The 12,993-nt window shown below is 33.9% G+C and overlaps 1 protein-coding gene across 1 annotated transcript; it reads right to left on the bottom strand.

Moving 5' to 3' along the window:
* Positions 1–10,972: 10,972 nt before the first annotated feature.
* Positions 10,973–12,682, bottom strand: LOC131037663 (heavy metal-associated isoprenylated plant protein 20). The gene is made up of 3 exons (XM_057969842.2): positions 12,509–12,682; positions 11,908–11,983; positions 10,973–11,695 (listed from the first exon to the last, which is right to left on the bottom strand). The coding sequence occupies exons 1-3, from the start codon at positions 12,581–12,583 to the stop codon at positions 11,400–11,402; spliced, it is 447 nt and encodes a 148-aa protein (XP_057825825.2). The 5' UTR covers positions 12,584–12,682; the 3' UTR covers positions 10,973–11,399.
* Between the last annotated feature and the right edge of the window lie 311 nt (positions 12,683–12,993).

A 12,993-nucleotide genomic window follows, 5' to 3' on the forward strand; every position in this document is an offset into this window, starting at 1 on the left:
AATTATTAGGATTAGGATTTCTTAATAGTTCTTATATCCTTGTTATAGGATGAAGAACACTTATTCTTATCAGTTGTTTATATTATTATAGTTGCATAATAATTGGGTCAAGTGAATTATTTAAAAAGTCATTAAAAAACAATAATTTGAATATTATATAATTTTAGATTAGAATATATTATTTGATTATAATAAATATGTTAGATTGTTAAGAAACATAAATTATTTGTTGTTACAAATATTTTTGATATTAAGAAATAATATATATATAATTATATGATGTATAATCTAAGAGAACTTTTCTATCCATTCTAATAGTTATAAATAACATTAATATTTACAAATTGGAAAAGTTTGAAATGTCTCTCCCTCTCCTCTCGCTCCCTAGCAACGACTCTCCCACTTCGTAATGTTTGATCGATGCTTCTGCTACTGGTGCCGGGTTTGGTGTGTGGGCTGCTTCATCCATACTTGCCCACATGCCCTCGTTTGTAGATTCCCCCCCCTCTCTGGCGTGGGGGCTGCTGGCGACCTTCCCTCGCCCTCCTGCTCTATGCCGGTTGACATTGTCTCTCCCAACGATTCTTTGGTTGGCTCAGATCTTCCCCCTCCTCCTGTGGGCTCTGGCGTGGGGGGTCTTCCCTTTACTAAGGGCACTACTGCTTCTTTAGGTGCTGCTTTTGCAGGCAAAGGTGTGGATGCTCCTAAATCTCCTCCTCTTTCTGGTGGAAGAATTTATGCGCGTGCAACTAGGGCTTCTACTATTAAGGAGGTTCGTCCCCTTCCTTGTACCAAATCTTCCCCTGTAGTGGTTTGTGGCCAGGATGTTGTGGCTAATATTGACTTCTATCAGAGTAATGCTTTGGTGTGCAGATTTTCTGGGCTCTGGCCCTCTCTTCCAAACCTCCATCGTTGGGTGAGTAACTCTTGGAAACCCCTAATTGCCCACAACATTGAGCTCTTTCCTTGTGGGAAAGGTTTTTTTATTGAATCCTTTACTTCTACCTTGGATAGAAACTTGGTTTTGGACAAAGTGTGGGCTTGGGGAGATCGGTCTCTTTATGTCAAGCCCTGAACAACCTCTTTTAATCCCCTTACTAAATCATTGTCTGTGTGTCCAATATGGGCCCGCCTTCCTAATCTCCCTCTCCATTTTTGGGAACTCTCCTGCTACGAGGCCATTGACAACTCCATTGGTCGTTTCTTGAAGGTGGATGAGGCCACGTCTTCTATATGGTACTCTACCTTTGCTCGCTTGTTAGTCGACATCGACATCTCCTCGCCTCTCCCCAAGGATGTTGTTCTTATGGTTGGGGATAGACCTTCGTCTTAGCCGTTGGATTATGAGGGCTTGCCCTTCCTTTGTCAAAAATGTTTCTCAATGGGGTATCTTGCTTCAGACTATTCTCTTCCTCACCATAAGGGTGTTGCTACTTGGTGGAAAGATGCCATTATTGAACATTTGACTGTCAATGCGTTGGATACTACTTGTTCCTCTCATGAGGATTATGTTTCCTCCCGTGATGAAGAGCCTCTCACTGTTGCTGAACCTTCTATTGATCCTCTCACTGCCATTCAACAGCCTTGTTCTACTACTGTTGAGATTGCTTCTGGTTTTGCTCTGCTTCGACAACCTACCTTACAACAATCTGCCACTGTTTCTCAACTTCCTGCTGTGGTTCTACAACACTCTGCAGCTACTTCTGATCACAACTTTGCTATATCACTTCCACCTGATCTCTCTCTTGGTCCTAATGATTATATTGCTTGGATTGTGGTTCATCGAAGGCGAAAGGGGAGGTCATCCCCCCTTGTCCTAACCTCTCCCTCTTAAGGCTTGGGTGTCTCTTCCCCTCCTTGAGTTGGGTCTACTTTATTTTTTGATTTGATTGTTGTAAAGGGGCTTGCTCCCTTGGTTTGTTTTGTCTTTTTTATAGTCTCTGACTATGTTAAGGGTCGTCGCTCTAGTTAACACTGTTTTTTTAATCAAAAACATTAATATTTACAATTAATTACTATATTTTATATAAAATAATAATTTGATTTTCTAATATAATGTAATAAAAATAATTATATTTATTGTAAATTCACATATTATTAAATTTTAAAATGGTTAAGAAATTTAAATCTAAATTTCATATTAAAATAAACAATTTAAATCAATGGTCCATTAATAGGCCTCATGGGGCTAATCCAAATAAGCAACCCAACAAAAGTGTGGTATGGAAAAGGCCAATGAATGGATGGCTCAAGATCAATTTTGATGGGGCATCAAAGGAAAATCCTGGCCCTTCTGGTGCAAGTTGCATTGCTTGGGATAAATTTGGAAACATCCTTGCAATCGGTGCTCAAAAGTTAGAAGAAGGTACTAACAATGAGGTGGAAGCTCAAGCAACGATTTTGGCACTTAACCTATCTTCTAGACTTTCAGTCTCAAAGCTTCATCTAGAGGGTGACTCCCAAGTTCAATTATGAATTCTAAAGTTAAGGGTCAAAGCTATAAGTTAGAGACTAAACAAATTTATAATGATTATAAACCCAAAATTAAATGAATTTCAAGACTTAAAGTCTCCCATATCAAACATGAAGGTAATAGGGAGGCCAGTATTCTCTCGAACTAGGTTTTTTTGCTAGAGACAACAACATGTTGGAGTGGTGGGATGATTTTAGAGGACTAAATTTAGCTGATAAAGGAGAGGCTGGTGTTGATGCGACAGATGGGATGGGAGTCCTTCAAGTGCACGAAGGAGCTGAGTGGAGGAGGTAGTGTGGAGGTGAATGTAGATGACAGTATGCAACCATTGGAAAATCTATGTAGGCTACAAGACTATTCAATATGAAGTGGAAACTCGTGCGAGGTGGGGAAAATGACCAGGTCATTATGCCATCACTTTAGATGGGCATGGCCTTGGTCATTTCAACACAGGTTTTCTTGAAGGTAGTGAGTGAAGCTCGGGTGGTGAATTGTAGAGAGAGTGGGGCTTTTTTAAGCTTTTGTGAAGCAATATGGAGGCCAATTTTTCCTTTTTGACAGACATGAAGTAACTCGCCTTCATGCAGAAAATTTTAGAGGAAAGGATGAGGAACATCTTTAAAATTGAGGATCCACATTTCTTGAGAATAGTTGACAAATTTTTGGGGGATGAGTATATGAATTTCGAGTTTAGATACTGCAAAAACATGGATGTGGCCTCTGTTTTCTTTGCTTGGTGCTTGGAACCAGACAACAAAGAGGACGTAAAATGGGTAATGAGGGAATGCATTAGGAAAGAGTGAAAATTTTGTCTGGAAACATTATGGCCATGGCATGACTAGGTGAAGGATTCATCACCAAGAGCAAAGAGTGTATTTAGGATCGCCATTAAGGCCTTTTTTTGGTTTGGGGAGCATAGGGTTATAAGGAGTAGAGGAGGGCAGAGGCTCAAGATGGCTGAATGCTCATTAAAGAGTATCAGTGTGATCATGGACAAGTGGAGCAGGAGACAAGTAGAGAGGAGCCAAGGAAGGAAAAACAAAAACATGACTTCCATAAGAGAGATTATTGGTGTCACAACCCTCCTTTATCACTTTTGGATTTAAAATACAATTCTATTATATTTTTGGATAAGCTATTTGAATGATTGAATAAATGTTATAAAAAGAATGAAAATAATAATACACACACACACACATGGAAAATATACATTATTTTTATTTATTTATTTTCCACATCCAATTATGGTACATGTTGTCTGAAGAATAAGAAGCTTCTAGAGGATTCTCCACCACCTTGCATGTAACTCCCCCACTAAGCCTAATCAATTTGCATGAAGTCCAAAATTGGGAAAAAATCTCCTTTTTAATTAAATTTTCCAGATAGTGGAATGGAGGGAATTTTCTTATAAAATTGTATGCAAGTTTCAAAGAAGGGAGTTGATTTTGTTTTGAAGGAAATTTCCCAAGTTTTAGAAGTAGATATTTTCTTTGGTAGTCTCATTTTTCATTGCAGGAATTCTAAGTTGTTGTTGAAGGATTTCTCTCAAGTTGCAAGGAAGGATCAAAAAGGATAACCAATGGATTCAACATCAAGCTCGATAAACCAGGTTCTTTCCTTGTTATTTCACATTCACTTATGAGGAATTCATATTTTTCAAAAATAGCTATAGATCTTCCTTTATATAAAGAAATTATTTTATTAAAATTTAAATCTTTCATTTGGGGATAAATAATAATGATAATGCTTTCATAGTTATTTATTTATTTTATTTCCCTTAAGAAAATATGCACGAGATCTTACTTTTTGTTTTTTCCTTTTTCCAAAGATTTTAGCAAAAGAAAATCATATTCTTTTATTTGTTAAAATCTCTCTCTTTCTAAGATTAAAATTCTTCCTGTGTGATTTGAATCTTTATTTCTTCCCTTTAATCCATCTCTCTAGTTTTTCGAATGGAATTCTGAATCTCATTCTTAAATCTCTCTGTGATTATTTTAAATCTCTCTATGATTATTTCCTCTATGATTATTTTAAATCTCTCTCTGTGATTATTTTAAATCTTTCTGTGATTATTAATTAGATAAATCTCCCTATGAGTTGAACAAAGACCTCTCTATTAATTAGATAAATCCTCCTGTGAATACTGGAAATGAATACTGGAAATAAACAATTCCCCTGTGAAATCTGGAAATAAACTCCCTCCCCGTGAATGCTGGAATAAGCGCTCTCTCTCTCTCTCTCTCTCTCTTTTTAAATGTTAACCTCCTGTTTATTGTGAAAATCAATCTACAAAAATTATTTGATCATCTATTTTATCCATGTTCTTATTTTCATAAATAAATTCTCTTTTGTTTTTATATATATCATTAAGTAAGGGAATATGAAACCATATATATATATATATATATATAAAGTTTATTTCAAATGTTAATGATGCTCTGCAAAAAGGATTAGAAAATCTGTTTGATGGCAACACACACAAGAGCACAAGAAACAAACGTTAGTGTTAGCAACAAAAGATTATCCTAAACAGGCATATCAAGAGAGATATTAAGCATGAAATAGAAAGCATATAAACATATAATAAAATAGCTAATCAAGATGCTCATAGTTGCTCCTCCCTTGTTCCTCTTCTCTCCAAGTCCCAAATGAGTGTAGCTCTCAGCTTTTAGCACTAGCCATGGATGCCATATGGAGATTCAAGATGGTTGAATATGATAAGCAAATGCTATGCAAGTGTAGATAGTGATGCTATGAAAAAGCTCTATGCTAATACCAGTATAACAACAATACTCTAATGCTTCTCTCTTTGCTTGAGGAGAAGGGTTCTATTTATAGAAGAAATGGAGAAATGAAGGGTTAAGATTGAGCAATCTTAACAAGGGTTAGAATTGAAAGATATTCAATCCATGTGAAACTTTCAATCCAATCCCATGTTGACAAGTGTCACCATGAGGAGGCTTGAGAGGAGAGATAAGGAGCATTAAATTCTTGAGGGGACATGATGGTTACCCTAGTCAAAGAAATAAATGCTTTGAAGAGACACATGGGTTACATGAGGGTTAAGTTAGGGGTCAAAGTCTTTAACCATGGGTGCAAGTGGAATTAACCATTAATGGTCATGTAAGAGCCATAAGTGGTTTGGAAGACTTTAGAGGTTAATTTGTTGAACACACAAATCATTAATTGCTTTTCAAAGACTTTGGAGTCTTTGAGAAGTGACTCCAATTTGCTTAGGAATGTGACAATATTTAGGGGATGGATTAGGTTAATTAGGAAGGGTTTAGAAGAATCTAGAAGGGGTTTAGGCATGCAAGTGGATTTTGTAGGAAAATGCAAGTGGGAGGAATTTTGGTATTTTCAATTAAAATAAAATCATTTATTTCAATTAAATGGTGTAATTTGCATTTGGATAAATATTCAAATAAATATTAATTTATTTAAATGAGAAAAAGGAAGATAAAGCATTAAAATGCTTGAAGACTTTGAGGGAAACCATTAAAGGCTTGAAGACTTTAAGGAAAACCATTAAAGTCTTAAGAAGACTTTAAGGGAAGCCATTAAGTTTGAAGAATTTAAAGCCATCAAGTTTGAAGACTTTAAGGGAAACCATTAAAGGCTTAAGAAGACTATAGAAGGAAGCCATCAAGTTTGAAGACTTTAAAGCCATCAAGTTTGAAGACTTTAAGGGAAACCATTAAAGGTTTCAAGTGGGTGAGGATAAATAGGATTTTAAAAATAAATAATTTATTTAAAATAGTTGTGCAACTTGCTTTTGTAGAAAAATACAAGTGGGTGGAGGATAAAGGTGTTTTAAATAAATTATTTATTTAAAATAATTGTGCAACTTGCTTTTGTAGGAAAATACAAGTGGGTGGAGGATAAAGGTGATTTAAATAAATGTTAATTTATTTAAATGTGAGAGGTGGGATTTTGGGGGAATTTAATTTATTTAAATGTGAGAGAATATTTAATTAAATAAATATGATTTATTTATTTAATTAATGGTCTGAATTTGGTTAAGTGAATTAAATCAAATAAATTGAATAATTTATTTAATTAATAGGAGAAGAGGGTTAAGATGAATTAATTAAATATATTAATTTAATTAATTATTGATTGATGGTTAAATAATCAAATAAATATTAAATATTCATTTAATTAAGTGGACAGATTTATGTGACTACAGTTAATATATATTAATGTCACATTATAATTATATTAAACTACATTCAAATGTTAAAATATATTAATGTTACATCTAATTATGGCACGGTCTTCAAAAAATATTCGAAGGCATGACAGTAGCATGCAGGGGCGGTGGGTATTGTAACCGCCGGGGGTAGTGGTACCCCCACTACCCTGCGGTCACTGTCAGTGACTGCAGGGGAGTGGAGGGGACCACAGTGTCCCCTCAACCCTGCGGGCCTGCACATGCAGGACCGTAGGGGGTGATGGGACCCATGGTCCCCACTCCCCCCCTATTTGCTAATAAAACAATAAAAAGAAAGGGGAATTCGCTTATTTCATTTTTGTAAATAGTTTTTTTTATATATTCTTTTTAATTTGCAAATTAGAATTTTTAGTAATTACTTTGGGGTTAAATTTCAAGTTAATTGCTAACAATTAATTTTGTTTAAATTTAAATTTTAATTGTTAATAATTGCAATTTAGGAAATATTAAATTTTTTCCTTAGTATAAATTTTAAGTTGTTGAATTTAACTTAGAAAAGTTTATAAATATTGGGGATTATTGTGTAGTGAATTCGTGATTAAAATATCCTTGGTAAATTTGATATTCGTAAATTATATTGTATCAAATTATTTTAATTAGAGTCATTCATTCCATGTAAGATCCATTGGGCGCTTAGTTGGCCTTTAGCAATTAATTCACATTAATATGATTTGGATCGAATGCCTAAATTAATCACTATTTTTAGATTGCTTAATCATGCACGCAAGTTACACTATTCTTATATCATGCAAATTACTTATAGATTAACTACATTATTGACGTTATCATCTCCATGCAAGTACACATGTAATTATTATCATGCAAGTTTTTCGTACGCAAGTTATATTTCAAGTTATGGTTTTTATTCTACATAATTCATCAAGTAGTTATTTCAATCAATTAGAATTATGCACGTTCAATTAGTAATTGTTTTCAAGCATGATGTTTTCATAGCTTCTTAGTTAGAAAACTAAATAAAGGAAGATGGAAACCTAAACCTAGTAGCGTTCGGTATATACAGTGCCTCTAGGTCACGCTTACGGGTAATGCCGTTGTGTTGAACTACTGCACTTAACGCCTAATAAAGCTACATCAACGACGTCTTTGGCATCGTCCCTATAAATCGTTGGGGAGTAATAAGGAACACTTGGAAGTTAAAATCCAAGGGGCAGGTAATCCCCCTTGGATCGATAATCTAATAAGATAATTTTTAAATGATTTTTCATCCGTTGAGATAAACCATAGTAAACCCCCTTTAGGGTTGGTTAAGTAAAATGCTTTTATGAAATTGATTTTTATCTTGAAGAGATATTGGTGATTGAAATTTTGGTCAAGGGTGATGCTCATGATAGGTGCTAGGATGTAGTTGTTAGGCCACAAACAATAGGCCATCTTGAGCCTTTGTTTAAGTGCTATCATCATGGGTAGCAACCGCAGATAAACTGTCTGGGACATTGACCCTAGAAAGGGTTGCGTACCCACTAAGTAGTTTACATCAAACCATAGAATAGAAAATAGAACTACATACTTTACGCCTTGATCCTGTGTCGAAGCGGGTATGTAGGTAGTCTTGGGATGGAGTTGTCCCTCGTACTCAGGTGTTCGTGGGTGGGGTCTAGGCTTGGTAAAAGAAAGATTGAGTAAGAATCCTATTTTGAAAGACAAGATAATTAAATTGGAAAAAGTAATTCAATGCATACTCGGAAGGAATCCCGTATGGACTTGCTTGACTTCCCGAGGCTTGAAGCCAAATTCTGAGGTAGAATTCAAGCTTGTATTATGTTACTTAATTACTCCTAAGGATGGCAACCTTGGTGCACTTCTGTTAGAAGAGTGTAGTACTTAGTGAGTGGCTCAGGACCCGAATGGTCCCGATGAGTCTAAGTCTCTGGCCAGAGCACCTCCTATCCCAATTGGATAGATGCCTACCCCCTATGGGTAGATGCCTATCCCATTTTAGATAGATGAAATCTTATGTCTCGTATGGACAAATGCCTAACCCGTATGGTTAGATGCTCATCCCCGATGGATGAATGCCTAATCCAAATGGATGGATGCCCAGAGTATGCAATTGAATCAAACATAATGATTAAATTAAACACACAGAAAAAGAATGGTCAATTTTTTTGAGTTAATTATGGTGGGTTATTACAATTGGATGGATAGTGACATGCCGAGGGAGAAGGACTTGAAGCCATGAGTGGTGTGTAAAGCAATTTTTGGTTGCAGATGCTATTTACACTTTTTAGTGCTAGCTTAATATGTGTAGTAGAAGTTTATAGTATCAACCATGTAGTAGTTTATGTTGCCTATGTAATAGCTGTATATGGTGTTTATGGTTTGCAGCACGGTTCATGTTTTAGGGGGTTCAAGCATAAGTTTGTTGATATCTATGTAATCCCTCTTTTTTTAGTATTAATAAATAAAATATAGTCTTTTACCAATAATTTTTTTAAGTCAATGAAATATCAAAAAATAATTTGAAAGTAAATAATTAGGACATGTGTCTAACATTGACAAAAGTTTAATAAAAATATAAATACAATTTTTTTTTATAAAATAAATGTTTGGTAAACTTTTTAACTTGATCAATGACTTGGCGCAATCTGTCCTTCGGCTCCACATGAGATGCTTTTGACCCAGAGCTATGAATAGGGGGATCTTATCCCCATATAATAATGCTAAGGCTCAAACCCATGAGTATATTGGATCAACAAAGTCAGAAGCCTTGCGATCACAATGGCCCAACAGGGGTTTGAACCTTGGTTGTCACAACAATCCCACCACTGCTTAACCAACACACTATGAGAAGAACCCATATAAATACAATTGAATTATTGAGAACATAAAAAAATAATTTATTTATAAAGTTAAAAATTATTCTAAAAGATTTATATAAGAAATGAATTCCTTGAAATTATAAAATTTTAAAATGACAAAGTGTAAAAGTTATGGATTATGCATGTTAAAAGTGCACACAAAAATATGATAGATTTGCTTAGGGTCAAATTTGTTTTACAATTTCAACCATTGTCTAATTAATTCTAGATATTCAATTACATTTAAACTTGTCTATGGTAGAACTTGACACATGCTATAGGTTCAATCACTATTAAATCCATTAGCAATAAGAAAATTGTAAGGTCATTCAAGGAATTGAAATAGTTCTAATTTTATCTTTTTACGTAAGGAAATTTTGTGTTCATTATTCGACATAAATAATGTATAAAGGCACATCAAGTTGGTATTTTAGATAAATATGTATAGGAGAAGAAGATATTTGTGAAGATCAAAAGAGTTTGATAAATCCAAATAAAAGAATTGTTAATTTTAATTCTTTTGTGATATGAGATTAAGTTGTTGTAGTCTATTTCAATGCATTTTTGAGAATGATGAGCCATTGTTAGCCTTGGAGTTTATTTGGATCAATTGTTTGGATAGTAGAGTTGTGTTCTTGAGGGTCCTTATCAAAGGATCAAGCTCGTACAATTTGATCATAATGGATTCTTTATTAGAGTTTTCTTTTTATCGTAGATTTCTCCAGGGTATAATAGTTGTGATTATCTCATTTTTTATAGGATGTGTCTTTTACATGTATTATTTCTTATAATTTTACTAATAATCTACAATATAAATATAAAATATATAATTGTGTAAGGATGATTAATCATTGTCAATCCTATTTCTTAGAAGACATCATATTTTCATAGTTCATAACATTGCTTGAAATGCTATATTTTCATAGTTCATAACATTGCTTGAAATGCTTCTAGATTCAATGGTGTAGAAATTTTTAATATCAACATTTCAGATCACACTTTATAATCCTCTTCTTAAATATGAATCATAAACCATGATTCAAAATATTGATATAAAGATCTCTATATAATTAAATGTAAAAACATTTCAAGCAATCCTAATTCTTCTTCTTCACGACTCATTTTTGTTAGAATTAATCTTCACATAAACATCCATATGCTTACACAATAGCTTGTGGATTGTTTAACCTTTCATTTATACAATATATTTAAATATGAATAAAATATACAATTAATATAGACATGTTTAAATTGTTATAAAATTATAAAATGTAAAAAATCAATCATAATTGTTAGATTATATTATAAATTTTGAAATCTTTAATATTATTTAACTAAATGATAATAAAACTTGTTAGATTATACTTATATACAGGTTTTGAAAACTTTAATATTATTCAAATAAATGGGAGAACATGTGAACAAAAAACTTATGAAAAGAAATCATGTTAATAAAACTATTTCTAAATATAAAAAATAAAATTTACATCAAAATCAATAATAATAAAGTTACATCTATCATTGAATCTAATATCAAGCCTCATGTTAGACTAAAATTTCAAAGAATTTCCCACTACAATTGTACGGAGGCTACACAACACTCGAAAGAACAAAATTAGGTCGAGAGGTGCTGTTGCAAGTGTGTGGACCATCTACCGATCATTCCACTTTGTTCACCATTGTTTTACAGTTGTAATCAGTACAACAACTCAATTGCTGCTTCTCATTGCCAATATTACTGGCTGATTTCTTTAGCAGAAAGAAAGAAATTGGTTGGCTAACGCAGCTCTAAATGAGCATAGTAAATTCTCAATCTAAGATAGTTTAGAAGAGTAGTAGAGAAGAGAAAAAAGAAGACAATAGAGGGTTTCAGTTACATAATCGTGCAGGCATTAGGGTTGTCATCACTGAAAAGTGTTGTGTATTTTTCAGAAGAGCGGTTTGGAGTGAGAAGTGCATATTCCACGCTTCGAACATAACCTGGGGGAGCCTTCTTATCATAGGCCTGTGGAGCATAAGGATAGTACACTTGATTATAAGGTACATAAGGCCACAGCTCTGCCCTTTTCCCTGTTCCATCTGAAACTCTTTTCACTACCTTTTTGGCATCAACATACCCTGTCACTGTCAATTTGTTCTGACTTCTGTTCACTTCTACCGATTTAATACCTACCAAAACAGATACAAAATCAACTACCATCTAAAATAATAAGTACATTAAACTCAAACCATTCTTAATTCCATCTCTGAATCTTTGTATGTCAAGGCCTGTTGTGATCAACCCATTAGCTGTTTAAATGCTCATTCTACCACAGATACCAGACAATGTAACACACTACAAACAAATCAATTTTAGAGCAAATATATAGAAATGTTCTGACCTTTCATTGATGAGACGGAGTTCTTCACCTTCCTTTCACAGCCTTCACAGTCCATTCGAACTTTCACCTCGACAGTCTGCATTGTCAATAAAAACCATTCACTCATTATTATTTTAATGATATCAGATTTTTACAATTTATGATGTTGATTGTTGTTGTTTCTGAATTTGATTGTGTGAGTTTTTTCATCAATATTTCAGATCTCACACTCTGTCATCATGATGGATGACAGAGTGAGATCCTAAACGTTGATGGAAAACTCACACTTTTTTATCTTGATGGTAGATCAAGGAATGCCATCTAAAACATTGATGGAAAAAATCATACACAATCTAATCCAGAAACAACAACAATAAACATTATAGATTTCAGATTTCCACAATCTATAATGTTAATTACTATTTCTTGAATAGATTGTGTGTAAATTTTTCAGCAACGTTTCAAATTATACTCTATCATATATTATGAAAATAAAAACTTTTTAATTCTGATGATAGATTAAAAACGTTGATGAGACATTCTAATCCAAAAATAACAACAATTACAACTATTATTTTTGATTTTAAATGGTACTTATGTCTGTGGGAGAGAGATGAGGTACCAGAAAATCTCTGTGCCTTCGGCGTTTGGAGGTGACTCCAAGGAGTAGTAAAATACAATCTGTGGCAACTCCCATTTGCACCCACAACCACAAGATGCCCTACTAGCTTGTACAGGTCTTCAAGTTATATATAGTTGATATACCGAAGTAAACGTATACAATAAGAAACACCTAGGTAGATGCAGGCATATTTGAATTCTTTATAATAACTATTATTTATAACCTTGTGAGGCGTGAATGAATAGATTACAGTGGTTTGTCAATGAAAGGACGACTGGCAGGTGCATCACATCACCATCAAATGAATTGGGTTGTAAAACACAATGAAATATCTGCCTCTGGTCCATTCTACACACTAAATAAATATTATATCCCTAGTTGGCTCGCAGTAAAAAGCCTTTACAGCTGATAATAGGTTAGTTTGTTTCGTGTAATGGAAGAAAACCAGTTGGAGTGGTGTAAGCAAATAATTTAAAGGACAGGGT

The sequence above is a fragment of the Cryptomeria japonica genome, chromosome 10, assembly GCF_030272615.1.
Source record: "Cryptomeria japonica chromosome 10, Sugi_1.0, whole genome shotgun sequence".
NCBI classification, from domain to species: Eukaryota; Viridiplantae; Streptophyta; class Pinopsida; order Cupressales; family Cupressaceae; genus Cryptomeria; species Cryptomeria japonica.